Source organism: Falco cherrug, chromosome 11, assembly GCF_023634085.1.
Source record: "Falco cherrug isolate bFalChe1 chromosome 11, bFalChe1.pri, whole genome shotgun sequence".
Lineage (NCBI taxonomy): Eukaryota > Metazoa > Chordata > Aves > Falconiformes > Falconidae > Falco > Falco cherrug.
Window position 1 is genome coordinate 20,236,823 of NC_073707.1, and position 16,896 is coordinate 20,253,718.

Genomic DNA, 16,896 nt, shown 5'->3' on the forward strand with positions numbered 1-16,896 from the left:
AGGAGCTTTCCCCAACCTTCCTCACATAGGAAATACAGGCCCTGCCCTTCCTCGTGCAGGGTGAACCCTGAGCTGGGCTTATGTCTGCCACGCTGTAACCGCGACGGTCTAAAAATGGGTAGAAAAGCGTGAACCGTCGGTCCCAGCGGAGCGGCCTCTGCAAGAGGCTGGATGGAGCCTTGGGATGCGCCAGCGTGAACCAGGAGCCTCGGCTCGTTTAAGGCGTGCGCTGGCGGGAGCACCCCTGCTCCTGGGCACGGCTCCTACTGGTGATTCGAGACAAGAGGTGTGTCTTCTTCCCGGCCACGTTGCAGGTCCCGTGGTCGGTGCCGGGCGGGCAGCCCCGGGAAGGCCGCCCCCGGTGCCCCCTGCACGTGGTGCCGGCTCCCGCTGGGAGCGGCCGCGGTGCACCGGGCCGACCCCGGCAGCATCCCCGGGAGGGAGGGGGGGCGGGGGGGGGGGGGGGGGGGCATCGCGCCGCCTCCCGCCCCGCCGGCACTCGGGCAACTTCAGCGCGGCGGCGGGGGCAGACGGCGAGAGACCCCGCCCGCCTCCCCGCCAGCGGAGCGGCGCGGCCGAGCCTGCCGGCGGCTGGGGGAGTCCCGGCGGCGGCTCCCCGCCCCGGCGGGGGCTGCGCCGACAGGGGGCAGGGCTGGGAGCCGGCCGCTCGTGTTTCTAGGGCTTGACGTCCTTCCAGCCAGCCCGCCCCGCTTCCCGGCGAAGCCTGCCCTCCCCCAGCGGCGAAGTCCCGAGAAGTGGCGGCGGGGCCCCCCATCCTCCCCCGGGCGCGGCGGGGCCGCGGCGATGGGCCGGCAAGTTCGACGGCGAGGGGGGCCGGCGCCCCGCCGCTGAGAGCCGGCCGCTCCGTGGCCGGTCCCTTTTCCGAGGAGCGGGAGGGAGCCACAAAGTGAAATCCATGAGGATTCTCGGGCTTCTCCTGGAGAAAGGCTCGCATATGCTGCAGTGTCTCTGTGGAAGGCGCCTGAGATCCAGCCACAGCCCAGGTGGGGAGCGCGCGTCCTTGTCCCCGCCGCCCTCGCCTCCCCGCCCGGGCGCCGCTGGCCCGGGCTGGCCCCGTTTCCTCGCCCTCCCCCCGCCGCTCCGTCGCCGGCGCCGCGCACAGGTGGCCGGACGGGCCGGGCGCTGTCCGCGGTGCTGACCCCACCGGGCACCCCCGACCCCGGCTCCCTCCTGCCCCCCGGCTCCCGGCACGGACCCCATCCACCCGCGGCCTCCACCCCATGTGTCCCGCAGGCTTAAGCAGGTTCCATACCCCATCTGCAGCCCCCCACCCAAAATGGAACCCCCCTGGGGGTCCCTTTCCCCCACATGGATCCCCACCTCTGATGTGACCCTCACTAGTGTCCCTCATCCCGCCTGCAGCCCACACCCACGCAGGTCCCTTTTCTCCATATGGGACCCCTGTATCTCTCCTCCCATCTCAGGCTCCCAACCATGGGCTCCGTTACCACCTCCTCAGGATAATGGTAACCTTCCCTGGAGCATCTATGGCTCCATGCAGTTCTGGGGTTGGGCCCGCAGTAAGAGCTCCCTGTGCCTCATGTTTGTAGTAGCAATGTTGCAACTTGATTCTGGTAGAGGGTGTTGAATGCACCTGTGAGTGGGGAATGCCCCTAGAAGCAAAGGGAAGTCCCTAGCTGTTCCTGATGGGGGGCTGGGAGACTTCAGCACCTCTCTCAGCACCCAGCCTGCTGGGCAGGGAATATTGCACCAGGATGGGGAGTGCAGTGGGGTGACGGGCTGAAGGCTATTCTGGATCTTGAGCTGTACCTGAGCACTTTTTGAAGAGGGGAGTAAGTGCACAAGTGCCATGGTTTGGTGGGGCACTGCCCCTGATTTTTAGAGTAATCTTGTTGAAGCTTTTTAAATGGTGTCTTTGCAAATTCTTTTGTGCTACCTGTGTTTCATGACTGTGACTTTCCCTTTCTTCAACACTGGGTAAGATTCTATGGAAAGAAACCCAATCCTACTAAGATCTGCAGAAGTTATAGCAATAACTCTATGGCTGTGAGCTTAACTGTGTTTCCCTTCCTACTTGGCTTTTGAATAGATCTGCTTATTGAACCCTGATGCTTACAAGGACGCCTTTTAAAATATTGCTTGCTAACACTGGTGCAGTTCCCTTATGTGAGATCTTGCTCTTAGAAGAGAAAAATTTCCACGCCTCCTGTTTAAATGCTTGGTGTTGTCTGTTGAAGAGGAAGGCTGCGCTTGGGGAAATACTGTTGCTGAGGTAGCCTGGATTCCCTTCTGGCCTTGCTAAGGAAAAAATGTAAATGGTTATAGCCACCTGTTCATGCCTCAGTATCCCCTTCCCTCCCACGAGGATTGTCTGTGTTGTCTGTGACTGGCTTATGGCAATAGGGGATGTGCTGGAAAACTTTTGAGGGAGTAGTCTTGACTCCTTGAAAATATCCTGCTTAGAGGAACAATATGATAAATAAATAGAACAAATTGTGGCTGTGCTTGGAGGTATTGCACATGTTGTTCTCTTTTCAGCAGAAAACTGTACTGGAGTTTTCTTCGTGGTGTTGTGTGTGAATGTTTGTTTTGTGTCATTTGGAAACCTGGGGCAATAGAGAGTACAATAACCTACTGGTAAAAACAGGGTGGTGCTAAGGCCATAGGCCACGCTAGGCTGTAACTTAAGCGAACTAGAAGTTGATGATAGTGTTCTAATAGTTGCTTTGCTGAGCTGGCTTGGCTTTACTGGTGGATCCTATGCTGAAGTGTGCTTGATGTATATGTGGTGACTGAATCTTCCCTTATTTCTCCCGCTCTGATCAAACGATACTGAACATTGTGTAGTCTTTGTATTTCATGATGTTGTGCTACAAGGAGGCAGTCTATGGGAACGATCTCTCATTGTTATTTCCAACTGACCATGCCACCAAGAGCCTGAGCACTCCAGGTATGGTCTATTGCTTTGAATCAGGCTCCTAAAATACTGTCCCTCTTCTTGGCTGCATTTGTTCCTTTTCCATTAAGGTTGGGCTTTATGTTCTTGAAAAATGTGCAATAAAAATTAAAGCTTCCTCTTATAAAAAGGTCACTGTGGGCTGGGCCTGGTGGAGGAGAGTTCTCCTTGCTATTCTTCAAAAGGGTAAGCGTGCCTTAGGAGTTGTATACTCCTACAAGAGCCCTGAAGGTGTGGTGCTGGCTCCAGCATGGCACCGTGGGGGCTATGCCCATCAGAGATGTGAACCATCAAGAGGATTATAAATTACGGAAGAGGAAGGACCATGGAAACGTGGACTACAGCAGCAGTAGCCTAGAGTGCTGTGAGCTACTTACATGCCCTTGATCATCTGATCTGAAGAGTTTTCCTAATAGTAAGTGATTTATACCAAACTATTTGGCACTTTGTGCGCTTAAGTTGAATGGCAGATTGACCAAGTCCTTTGCCCTTCTCCTGTCTATGTTCACTTTAATGCAAACAAGTCATAAGGATGTAAGCACATGTTTAGTAGCAGATTCATACTCGTGTGTTGTGCTGACTCAGAGCCTTAGACCACTCCTGATTCTGACAGAAACTAATGCATGATACTTCAAAGAAACACAGTGAAATATTGAAGATAGTTGTAGAGTACTGTGCTGCTCTGTTGTGATGCTAGCAAAAATATTAGCAAGATATTTGTTATTGTTATGCTTAGGCCTCCCACCTTTTAGTCTTAGCTAATACTAGCCTTTGTTTTCTTATACTCCTGAGGTCTGCAGACACTCGTCTTAGTCTGTGCAGGGACAGGCTTCTTTGGCAGTTTGAGCTGCACCTTGCAAAATGGGGCTTAATGGGTCTCCAAGGCACCACAAAAGTGCAAGTAATTCATAGCAATACAGAGCAAGAGATTTATTCCTAGTCCTCTGTGTATTTCTCTGCAAGTATTTTAGCACAGCAGTGTCCTGTGCCATCTTCCAGGTACTTCACTTGTTATCTTAATTTCCATATTTGTAAGCTGACTGATGGTATTGCATATGCAGAGATATGTCCCTTCTTGGTGGTGCCATCATAGTTAATTTTGCTAAGTATTTTTTTCATTAAATTATTTTCTTTGCTAACACCTTTTCCCCCTTTGTTTGTGAGGTGTGGTTTGCCAGTCCAGAATTTTTTTGGCTTTTGGCTTCCTAGTCGACATTATGAAATAGATAGCTACTACACTGTTTAGTTCAAGGTAAACATCAGGTAATGATCATTGTTAATATAACTGTGAATGGAGTTGTGAAAAAAACATTCAGGTAACCTGTATCTGGTTTGCAGCCATTTTGATGCAAAAGGCTTTGTACCCGTAGACTACGTTAACAGCAGCATGGAGATTTCTGCTAGTGCGTGTCTCAGTCTTCCTCCATAAGGACTTCTTATTTGGCTGTATGTGTGGTTCTCTTACGCCTGTTCTGCCCTTGGCTCCTGTACAGACTCTCCTGTGGGATGCTTCATTGCTAAAACTACAGATATTTCTCACATCATCTCATCAACTAGCAACAACATTCAGCAGCAATGCATTTTCAGCTTTCTTTTAAGTAGTAGAGGTCTTGCTGTATCCAGAGACTGATCTGTTCCCAAATATTCATATAAGAGTACTTCTCAGTTTAAATCTCTATTGTGCAATTTGGTGCCTTCAGTAGAAATTGAGCTCGTATTGAAAGTAAACCCTGAACTTGGCTTCCCTGGGACTCTCACACTGGTAAAATTTGGAGATACTCCTGGAAATATGCTGATTGATACTGGCTTTATGGCAAATTAAAATAATGTCTGGCATGGTAGGTCTTCATATTTCTCAGGGTATCACAATACTAAGTTTGGTATTTGGGGCAATAGGAGCAAGCATTCTGTCAAGGTAGGCAGGGTCAGATTGTGGCTCTACTATTAGCCTGTCTGTTACTGCCAGTACACATCTTTGCATTTGTCCTGAGATTTGGGGCACTGTCATAACATGTCTGCAGTGTCTGCACATGCAAGACTTCTCATCTGCAGATGCAAATGGAATCACACACATAAGAGGTACAACTGCATATTCAAGATTAGCATTCGGCTTATGAGCAGAACAGGCATTCCTTTTGCTTGTGCAGGGATCTAGGCATTCGTGTACACTTCACTTACATACACTAGTTCTAGAGAATTTTCTCGCTGCTGTTTACTCAAGTAGACAGCAGGTTACAGTGTATAGCAAATACTGTACAGTCAGCTTCAAATTAATGGAAGCAGTAGCTCTGTGCACATAAGCGACAGGTAGTAAAGCCTGCAATTCTTGCTGAGTTCAGGGAGCCCTAAAAGCCCTTCTGGTCCGTGGCAGTTCAGGCTGTGGTATGTGCGTTGCTGATGGGAGATGGGAAAGGTGGCTTAATGCCACTGAATAGGAGGTGGGAGTGGGTTGCAAGGCTGAGAAGCAGTGGTGTGGCATGAGGGTCATCAGCACTTTTTCCTTCCTGCACCAGATCCCTTGCCTGCCATTCTCTGCTACTGTTCAGTGTGTGTCAGTATTCCTGTGTGCATTTTGCTCAGGATCCCTTTTTCTGTTGTGTGTTTTTGGAAAAGTAACACTTTCTGACCATGGAAATTAAGTACCTGTGCTGTTCCAGGATAATGCCTATTGATGACACTTAGTGGAAAGAATACCGTTATCTGATTTAGTTTAATTCACCTGGGAAATGAATTAAGCAAAACTCTGAAAAATCTTTTTTATTGTAATAGGAGCACTCCTCTAGGGTATTATTCAAGAATAGCGATAGCATTTTAAATCCACACTTTCCTTTATTCAGAAGTAACCTTCTCATGCAGACATATGCTAAGCATCCCTCGTGGAAGCCTATAGAGCTTGTGAATCTGGTGAAAAAGATCTATTCTGGCTCAGCTAGAAATAACGGGTTTGATAAATTTTTTATATGGTTAATTGCTTGGTTCCTATCATACAGAAGTTCAGAGGTGTAATGAATGTGAAGTTATATGCATATAACTTTAAGTGCTCGCAGCCAGTTCTGTGTAGTTATGCAATGGAAAGTCTTCAATATTATGCAGGATTTTATTATTCAGTTTGCAATAAAGTACATCATAAATCTTCAAAAGCAAATGCAGGTCCAGGGACTCCCTGGGTGTAAGCTGGTTTAGCAATTCATAGTTGTCAGCCAGATGTGTGGGCTTACAGAGCTGGGCATCTGGAACTGCCGGATCTTCACCCAGTCTTCTGAGTCTTGAAACTTGTCTGGGTCTTACCAAAGCGTCACTGATAGTGAATCATGTTTGTGAAATGCTTTACTTCCAGTGAATGAGCAAATTCAGGCAAAATATGCTTCGTTTAAGTTTTCTTAAGTAGCTGTAATCAGGAAAATAAATAGTACTCTGAAGCAAAAGTTGGCTGGTTTATGGCACTTCTCAACTTGAGGTTTACGTGGTTTTACAAAGGAATAAAGTTTCACTTCCTTGACTTCCCAAACTAAACCAAAGAAAGAGGAAGAGTGTCTCAGTTCAAACACCATGTACAATTGTGGCACATTATAAAATGTAAGTCTGAGTGGGAAATGTTAACCAAGAATTCAATGGAAGATTTTTTCCAGCTTAGGTTCCTGAATAACTGTATACATAAAATACTGTCTTCTGTGTTACTGTTTTTCCAATTGAAAAGTAACAAAAGAATTCCGGTTCATAAGCAGATACTTAAAAGCTGATGACTTTCAGAGCAAATGCTTTCAACTGAAGAGCTGTGTGAAGATCGTTAGGTCACGTCCACTCAAAGACCAAGGAGTATCTCCGGAGGTAGGTCTCAGTTCAGCGAACCGTCTAAATGCACATTTAACTCTACGCATGCACCTAGTCCCATTTTAAGCTGATCATGTGCTTCAATACTTGCCAGAAACATTGTTTTAGATGAGTGGCTTTGAACCTTTTTTGACATGTATCATCCCTAAATTCTACCTGTTTCCCCTGTCCAACAGACCACTGACAGTGGGTTTGTTTTCTGTTTCCAACAGACCCTTCTGAAGGTATTCACAGCCATCAATTCCCAACCGAAAAGCTCTGTTCATTAAAGAAACTCAAAACCTGCTGCTTTTTTGTGAGAATGATCTACTTCTGGCTTACTGAACTTTGTCCCCAAACCAGTCCACTTCTTTTCCCATAGCCCTTTCTGCTGCTTTCCAGAAGTAATCTGTTTCTTCTTTTTACCAAATTGATGCTAGTTGTAAACATTTTAAGCCAGCTGGTACCAATATCATTAAAAGTTCAGCAGGCTCTGAAAGGTAGACAAGGTTGCTTATAGAATCATAGAATTGTTTAGGTTGGAAAAGACCTTCAAGATCATTGACTCCCACCATTAACTAGCACTGCCAGGTCCACCACTAAACCATGTCCCAAAGCACCACATTTACACATCTTTTAAGTACCTCCAGGGATGGTGACTTAACCACTTCCCTGGGCAGCCTGTTGCATTGCTTGACAACACTTTTGGTGGAGAAATTTTTCCTAATATCCAATCTAAACCTCCCCTGGAACAACTTGAAGCCATTTCCTCTTGTTTTATGGCTATTATCCTTATCCTATTGTTACTTGGGAGAAGAGACTGAACCCCACCTTGCTACAACCTCCCTTCAGGTGGCTGTAGAGAGCAGTAAGGTCCCCCCGGAGCCTCCTCTTCTCCACGCTAAACACCCCCAGTTCCCTTGGCTGCTGCTCATAAGACTTTCTCTCTAGACCCTTCACCTGCTTCATTGCCCTTCGCTGGACACACTCCAGCATCTCAATGTCTTTCCTGTTGTGAGGCCCCCCAAAACTGAACGTGGTATTGGAGGTGCAGCCTCACCAGTGCGGAGTACAAGGGGATGGCCACTTCCCTGAATGTGATGGTAGTACACAAAGCTTTCAGTGGTATGAATAGATGTTTGCTTGGGAGGCCTTTGAATAGACTCTTCCCCTTGGAGGAAAAGAGGTATGTAACAATAATAAAAATAGCATTCCTTCCCATAGCCTGAAATGGCATGGAAGGAGGTAATCATGTTTTGTATGGCAAAGCATTTTTCTAAATGGCATGTTTATGCCTTTCTAGCATGGTGGCTGCGATTGGCTGCTGGGCCTATTTGCATGTGCTAAATTGCAGTCCTGGGGATCTGTGAAAACAACCCAGCAAAGCCAATCTCAGCTGCGAGCATGGAAGCTGCTGCTAATTTTGTGATGAGCCACCCACAGACCCAGCGTGAGTCATTATCATTGTTTTGTTTTCCAGAAGTTGGCACTGTATGTTTCCAGGATCCGAAGTGTGGATTATCTCTGGAATTGTATTTATTCCCTTATAGCTTTGTTTGTTCTGGATGAGCGGAAAGAATAGGAAAAAATCTGTTCTAAAAAACATGAAATAATTAATTGTTTCCCTATTAGTGTTCTCTTTAATGTGCATTCACAGCCGTTTGTTCACTTAAAGACTTATTGTGCGTAGCCCAGCAGTCGCGCTGCTCTGTCTCGATCAGCGGGCTCTGTGTGACTGAGGGGTGGGTGGGCAGCGGTGAGCACAGCGAGGTGAAGCGGCTCGCCTGAAGTCATTGCTCGCCTTGGGCAGGGCTGAGGTGAGGAGGGAGTCTCTGCTTTCTGTTCCTGCATGTGTCCCGCTAGTTCCTTAGGGAGTCTTCATGAAGCCACAGCTGTGCATGGGACCAGCTGGGGCATCCATTTGCTGTAGGTCAGGAGTCTTTCATCTAAGAAGTGCACTGGCCTTATCACCAGGGTCATAGGCCTGATACCCGCTTGCTGAGGTTGCTGGTCCTCCTGGAGATAGGGCAAGAGGTTCCGAGAACAAGCAAATCCGTGGCCCTGTACTGGGATTGTGACAAATGTAGTCAATTTGGTCCCAGTTTTTAGCCCTTCTTCCAGGGTGTCTTGTCAAACAGACTTTGGTGTGCCACTGACCGTGCAAGGGTACCTGCAGGGACCACGGGCAGAATGCAGAGGAAATGCTGGGTCCTTCAGGAGAAAGGTCCAGGAGTAGGAAAATGCATGCGTGTGGGCATACAGAAACACAGGGAAGTGTTTTAAATGCAAAACTTGGACACACAGTGGGTAGAAATTTATGGACAGTGTGGGAGGGCTACATGAGCATGGGAGTGAAATAAGGAGCTGAGAGTACTGAGGAAGTAGAATGGAGAAGGGGGGACTTAGAATGAAACTGGCTTAGAAATGGTAGCTAGGCATGCTGTGCTTTCTTTGTGGGTAAAAGTGCCCAATACTGCGCTCCCTGCTCTGCCTTAGTCTAGTGATTTTTCGTGCTCAGGAGTCTGCTAGGAGGACTTGAAGTATGCTAGGAGGGAGGGACGGGCCACAGCAGTCTTCCCTGTGGGGCTTGGGGTAAAGCTGGACATACTTAAACACAACATTCAGACTGGAAAAGCACAAGGATTGAAAGTGTCCGTGACATTCCCACAGTGATAATACTCAAGCATCTCTGTGATGTTGGTGTGTCTACAAATGACCGCTGGAAAGGTACTGCCAAATGCTCCGTGCTGCAAATTCATTCTTGAGTTCTGGATTGCCTCTTCTGTTGCAATGTGAAATGCAAACCAAACCAAACCAGATAACGACGACTATAGTGCTGGTGGGATCGGGCAGCCAGTGTGCTGCCACTGCTTTCCTGAATTCCTGTGACTTACTGTTGCCATTACTTCCTCTCCTGTGATTGCTTTTTGCTGGTGGAGACAGCAGCTTTTCGTTTTATGTGTGGATAGTCCTGACACAACGGGCTCTGGTTCCATGTAGGAGTGTGCATACCATGGGCTTTGATGAACAACATCAAGTAGCAGTCAGAGCACCTTTAAATGCATCTGACCCTATGTGGGATCACAGCAGTGAAATCCAAACACAGCCCCTGACAGCCTGGGGACACCTTCCTATGTGCTGATGCACGCTGCTTCTCTTGCCCTCAGCTCTGTGTGCCCAGGCCCTTTACTTACACATGCTTCTTGGGTTTAGAAATAGCTTAGGGGTATTCTAGGTGATGTGTTGGTGAGGCTGGAGGGACTCTTAGGTGTTGCTTTTGAAAGGCTGATTTCTCCAGGTATTTATATTCTGTGCAAGCAGGGTATAATCTTTGTAAATAATCGGTTGGTTGATCAGACAAATATGTATATAAATATTCATGTATGGCTTAATGTCCTATGGCTGTGCTCGGGTGTTCCTCTCAGATAGCTGGGATTTACTTTTATGGGTAAGATGAAGAAACTGGGTTTGCTTTTTCCTCTGTTTCTGCATTTGCTGGAGTTTCTGTGATGGGTCCTTCACTGTTCTCACCCTTAACCTGAAGAGACAGTTCTGGGGATATAATTCATGTCTCCCAGCTGCTTGCAAGCTGCTCAGCAAGTGAAATGCACCTTCCCTGCCCCCACCTTGACTGCTAAATGGCTGACACACATCTTGCAACATCTTGCTGGAGTTCTGTTACTGCCCTGCAGCCTTTGTTTTATGGAGTTGGTTTGAGGCTTGCTTTTGAGGTTAGAAAAGGTGAATTATTAAGTTATTAATATTATTAAGAACATGTATAATATATATAACATATATATAGAACATATATAAGAATATATATATTATTAAGAACAAATAAGTTTCTTCAGTTGGTACGTGAAACATGAGTAAGAAGCACAGTTAAGGGGGAAACACTTTAGTGAATGAATTTTGCACTTGTTTGGCATCCCTGGCAAGTGGTGGGTCTTGCTGAGAGCGTTCCCATGACAGCTTCTCTCCTGCCCATCCTCAGCCCATGAACTTGGATCGATACTTCTGTCTAACACTCTGACTGGCAAGGCAAGTTGTCCCCTCAGCAAGGAATGCTCTGACCTCCCAGACAAGGTCAGGAAGCACAGTTTCTATATGATAGTCTGATAAATTTAAAAATGCTCAAAAATAGAGGGTTTTCTTTGTTAGTAGTGGAACACACACACACTCCACCTCCACCCCCACCCAAAACTGGAAGTAAGATCCAGACAGGCACATTGCTTTGTGGAATAGCCAAGGGTGCCTCTTGGGGACTGTGCTAGGGGCTGTACCCGCACAACGTGGCCCCTGCGCCATGGGGAGAGCTCATTGCCTATGTATATGTCCACTGAGGAAAAAGGGTTTTAATAAGAAAACCCCGTTTTGACAAAGACCTAGCAGGGTGCAGAGATAAAAATGCAGAGCCCTGAAGTGTGCTGGAAAGGCAGGTGTGGGTCTGACTCCCATCCAGAGCAGGAAGGACTGGGTGCATCCCCCTTGCTCAGCCTGGAGGCGTCACTTCTCTTTCTCTCCTGTGTCCCTGTTCGCTTGGGTGAGCTCCAAACTCAGTGCAAGTCTCAAACTCACCAGCCTTTCCTCGCTGCATTGTTGCTCCCACAGTGCTGGGGTGGAGAGAAAGGCATCACATCTGTATTCTTCATGGGAATGTTCATTTGGCTGGTAAAACACTGCTGGGATTAAACGCTTGAGAGGAAAGATGTGGGCACACGTTGCCCCACTGCCAAGGGACAGTCTTCTGTTTTAGCGTTTTTATAATCTCTCTTTAAGCCTTGAGACAAGGAGCTAAGTGTATCTTACTCCCCATTTCAGTTTCACTTTATCCACAGCACTGTTGCGTTATAGAGACAGATCTTCACTGGGTTTAATAGACTGCAGAGCATTATTTAGCAAAAGGGAAGTCTCTCTGAAAAGTCACAAAAAAAAAAAAAAAAGACAAACTGAAGCAGCAAAAATTAACAGAAAAAATATGAGGGCAATTAAACTGGGCCAAAATAAAGTGGCCAGCTAGCCCAGTAGTCTTTCTCCATCCACAGTAAACAGAAAAAAGTAAGAAAACGGCAACATCACAGAATGACAGAGTGGGTGGGGTTGGAAGAAACCTCTGGAGATCATCTAGTCCAACCCCCTGCTAGAGCAGGTTCACCTAGAGCAGGCTGCACAGAATTGCATCCAGGCAGGTTTTGAATATCTCCAGGGAAGGAGATTCCATAACCTCTCTGGGCAGCCTGTTCCAGTGCTCTGTCACCCTCAGAGCAAAGAAGCTTTTCCTCATATTCAGATGGAACTTACTGTGCTGCAGTATGCCCTTTACCCTGTCACTGAGCACCACTGACAAGAGCCTGGCCCCATCCTCTTCACACTCACCCTTAAGATGTTTGTATGCACTGATAAGATCCCCTCTCAGTCTTCTCTTCTCCAGGCTGCACATGCCCAGCTCTCTCAGCCTTTCCTCATAAGGGACATGCTCCAGTCCCCTCATCATCTCTGTAGCCCTTCACTGGACCCTCTCCAGTAGTTCCTTGTCTTGAACTGGGGAGCCCAGAACTGGACACAGGAAAATATTATGTGTCTCCCAAATGTTTTCCCAGCTGCTACCTATTTTGAGCTTAGAGAATTTTCTCAGACATGGTTCAATGTGCTTCGAAATTCTCAGTGGATTTCTATTTTATGTACTTGACCAGAGTCAAATGAACTTTGTCCCCTTAAGTTCATGTACATTTTTAGCATCGTAATGCCTTGCAGAAAGGATTTCCCCAGACCTGTTGCATGAAGAAGCCCCTCCTTTCCTTTGTTTTGAACTTGGTTCCTGCTACCTTGAGTTGATGCGCTCCTGAGACTGAACGAGCTAGTGAACAACAATCCTCTCGTGCCACTTGTGATTTCACGGATCTCAAGCATACCCCTGCTAAGCTTTCTCTCTTACAGTCTTTAAGAGTTTTTGATCATCTTTATTGCCTTTCTCTAAATCTTTCCTGATTCTAGTAAGTGCTTGTTGCAATTAGTGGAGCACAACAGCACACACAAGTTACAGCTTGACTATTGCAGGGCTAAATGGGAAAAATAAATTGAAACCTCCTCTTATGCTTCTTTCTAATTTTTTTTTTCCCTTAAATGATTTTCTGATTCTTGTGCATGGAAAGGAAATACTCCTGGGTTTACTGGTGGCTCAGGTTTGCTGTTCACGTTCTTCCCTGTGACCTCTCCCCTCTGGGGTTGTTAGCTGCACGCCCAGCTCTCCAACAGAGGATGAACTAGAGCTGAAGGGGAAAGAGGCTTCACTGTCAAACAGCCCATCTCTGAATTACAATTCCATCAAAAAGCTTAAGTAGACATCTCCCACCTCACAGCAACCAGTTTGCCATAGAGGAGAAATGAATCCTAGATAAATCTGAGTCCCTGTTGTTGCCTAAGTTCAGTGTGTCCTCCAGAACAAGAAGTCTCTTTTCAAAGAGCAGGAGGACCTGAGCCAGACTGGCCTTCATGGCATGCCATGTGCAGTGGCACTCCCCATCCTTACTGGGCAGTGCCTGCTGACAAATGCAGCTCTTCCATTTGTTTCCTGGGGCCATAGTCAGGCATCTCACTCCTCCATTCCTCCTCTTGCCTCCAGCACCAAGAAAAAGAAGGCAAGGCATTTATTTGCTTTGGTTTCACTTACAATGGGCTGGATGGGACCCTGCTCCCATCCCCAGGGGCTCACGGACAGTGAGGTCAGTTCAGCTGGAGAGATGGTAGTTGTCATGTGGGGTACAGAAAGGAGAGCAGGCTGGTGAACAAGCTGTTATGGGCTAATGAGGAGTTTCTGTAGCTGTCAGTCTTTACAAGTTTGTGATTAAACTGGTACCTCAAGCTGCATGTGGACACAGCCTCAGTCAGCCGTTGAGCCACGTCAGGAGATGAGGATGGCCGTGCTGAAAGCTCTGTGTGTGACGAAGCGTGGGGGATCACCTTGAAACATGGTTTTATCTTTTGGATGCTTTGAACTCCATTCTGCCTGATGAGCTGTGGTGGCGGTTGGCTGCCCGTGGACCAGAGCAAGAGCGGGGGAGCCGGTCCCACGCTGATGCAAGATGGTGAGGCAAGAGGCGAGATGCTGCCCCTCCTGTGCAGATCTCTGCAACTGATTGGGGCTTGCCCTGCAGCCAGAGGAGAGGAACCAGAATGTCTGGGGTACTACTGAGCTCCTTTGTAGTACGCATCTCCTGCATGGTGAGATGAGCTGCAGCTTAAACCCCATTGATTGTATTGACAAGATTTCTAACGAGTGTAGGGGAAGCCAGGGAGAGTTGCTCAGTCTGACATTTAGGCTGCGGGTATCTGCATGTAGTGCCACACTGGGTGCCACCACACCTGCTTCTGCCTTGTTGCCCTTTCTGTACGATGGAGACTGTACCGCCGCCTTCACGAGGTAGCTGTGGGACTAACCCAGGATCTGTATGGACCATGGAGAACTGTAAGTTTCAAAGTAGTTTAATATTACTCTGTCTGGACACTGGAACTGGGGGAACGGGTTAGGATTTTAGGTATTTAGCAGAAGATGTGCCGTGAGAATTTTAGTGTACAATTGAAATTCCTCATTTGTGCTTAAAGAGGCATTTGAGACTCCCAGCCATTCAGTAAGCTCCCATTAAAAGCCCATGCATTATAAATTTCTCATGGAAAAGTATTTAAGGTTCAGTAGGAGTGCGGCTTACCATGGCGAATGTGTTGGCTGCCTGTTAAGAGAAACAGATGAAGGTAATTGCTTTCTAAGGGTTAAGTGTGACCTGTAAGCCAAGGCCTGCAGGGTTAGCAAGTGGCCAGCCAGCAGCTGGGATAACACAGTGATGGATGTAGGGATAACACATGCCCTGTCCTTCCATCCCTCCAAAGAGAGCCTTGCTCAGACAGTGAAGGTTTCTAACACTGAATCAGGAACAGCACTGATTTTAAAGTGCTCAGTAACAGCTTCTGCCCACTAAATGTTAATGGAGGTGTCTCAGGAGGTAGATTTCAGAGAAAACAAGGTTTTCTCTGTTGTTTAGGGCTTGCTTGTCCCCCCAACATCACCTGCAGCAGTGCCCTAACGCACAGGCAAAGTGGGCTGTGACCTCAATCAGCTAGTTAATTTTAAGCCCGTGCTTAAGTGATTTGCTAAAACTGTGCTTATTCAGAGAAGGAAAGAAGACCGTATTTTCATTGCTCAAGCTAGGTGAATTATAACATGTAAGTGATTTTCATGATGAAAGGGTAAATTACACTTTGAAACAATTATTTGAATTTCCATAAAGAATATTAGTAGCAGTCAAGATGTCAGACGGTAGGTAGCCATGTTTATACTTCCATAATAAGCCTTTTTATGACTTGCGTCAATAGAAGATGTTTTTTTTAAAATGTTTGGAAGGAATTGGTTACAGAAGCATCGGAAAGATAGGGAAGAGATTGTTTTCCTTCCGTGTTCGGTATATTCTTCGTACTTCTGCTTTTTTGATGACTAAACTGTTCTGTATTTGCAATTGAAAACTGTTGATTAGAAACTCTTGTGAGAGTAACACAAATGGGGCTTGATTTTGAAAAAAGCATTCGTGATTGTTTGCCTGATTTGTGTGTGCAATTAGCGTGATTGCCACTGGCAATGGCCATTTGAGAACAGACTTTTGGAGATTTCTCTCTTTTTGTGATCTGTTTTCTCTCTTAAGGTGCTAGCTTCCATGATGTCTAAATATTATCCATGGAGGTTTAATTTGGTAATATGTTTATTGATCTCCTTTAATCTTTTACCTCTTCACTTTCAGATGTTTGTTAAAAGGCTGAGGATGATTATTCCCTTCTGCTTCCTTGGCTCTTTCATCTACGTGGTTGATCTTGCAATTCAGAGAGTCAAATCCCACTGAAGTCTCTACAGATCCTTAAATGGCCATAGTAATATTTCAGCAGTTTCCAGCCGTGCTAAAGGATTATGGCTTTCATCTGTTAAGTCTCTTACTCCCTCCTGAGGAGACCTGTGCATGCAGGGGATGTTTGTTGGTGACAAGGTGGGACTTTTTTGTTTTCTTTTAAGTATGTGATGAATGAAAAGGGTAAAATAGATGAGTCTCGAGAGTATTCTTTTCAGGGAGGCTGAGAAACCTGGTTCAGGTTAGGGATTTGCAGGGCACATTCAGTCTTTGAGCCGACTTGGAGGTTGTTCTTGCGAGGCTGCAGTTCCTCAGTAGCTTCACTGCTGCGTAAGAGAGGGGGATGACACTGCTCCCATCATCTGTGGACACATACACTTATTCTCTCCCTGTGCTGATCTAGTTCTGGGGGTAAGCCAGAGCAGGAAACTAACTTCTTTTTAATATTATTTTTTTAAGGTTAATTTTCAATCAAATCAGCCTTACCTGAATCGTTACGTGGCCACACAAGTGCTGCTGCTTTTGGGAGAGAAGCAGCAGGAAAGGCGTAGTGGGAGGCAGGGAGAGGAATGGGTGAAATTGCCCCTGGTAGCAGCTACCCACCCTCATCTGGGTTTGAAGCTATGAGGTACTGTCCCCCTCCTGGTGACATCTGCATTGCGTTCATTGCTTCTTACATTTTCTCCATCCTGAGATAAAACTAAATGAAATCTAAAGGTCAGGTGTCCCTCTGATTTTGGGACCTGACTCAAACCGATACTTGCAGAGGTGGGAGAGCCATGGCAGTGCTGCAGAAGACAGATTTTCCCATGATCATTAATCATGGGATGGAGAGCACAGTGGCTGATTGCTTATTGGCTGTGGTCTTTCATTAAGAGTAAACTCAATTTTCCCAGTATCGACAGCTGCCTGATGGAGGGGCCAGGCTATGTGGCAGGCACTGAACTGAGAGCAAACACCCAGATGTAGTTGTATGTCATGAATGATACCAGCAGTTATTTTCTTCTTTTCTTCTGTGCTCTGTCTTCTTTTTGAGAAGAAACAACTTCTAGGGATGAGACATTAAATGTGCCAATTCTGGTGTGTCTGCTAGCCAGGAAACGCTGGGATGTTAATGTACTTTAAGTAGGGAAGCTGGTTCTTGTTTGTCCTTGCTCATTGCTGGCCTGGTTGGGACTGATTTAATTACAGAAATGTAGTACTATTGCCAAAAAGTCCCCCAAGCCAAACAAAACCTTTGTTTTCTTCCTGTCCAATCCT

General features: G+C 46.8%; 1 protein-coding gene across 4 annotated transcripts in view; it reads left to right on the top strand.

Annotated features, from left to right (window-relative positions):
• FGF12 (fibroblast growth factor 12) overlaps positions 1–16,896 on the top strand; it is a 227,724-nt gene that overhangs the window by 82,745 nt on the left and 128,083 nt on the right. Inside the window, exon 1 of one of the 4 annotated variants that reach the window (XM_055723887.1) lies at positions 174–286. The exons of 2 other annotated variants lie outside the window; for them this stretch is intronic. Coding sequence is in view for 1 of the 2 variants with exons in the window: in XM_055723883.1 (XP_055579858.1) it covers positions 917–1,004 (88 nt within the window). In the remaining variant the exon portion in view is untranslated. Of the gene's footprint in view, positions 1–173; positions 287–373; positions 1,005–16,896 lie in introns of those variants that run through there. One more of the 4 variants, XM_055723883.1, reaches the window with a different exon arrangement.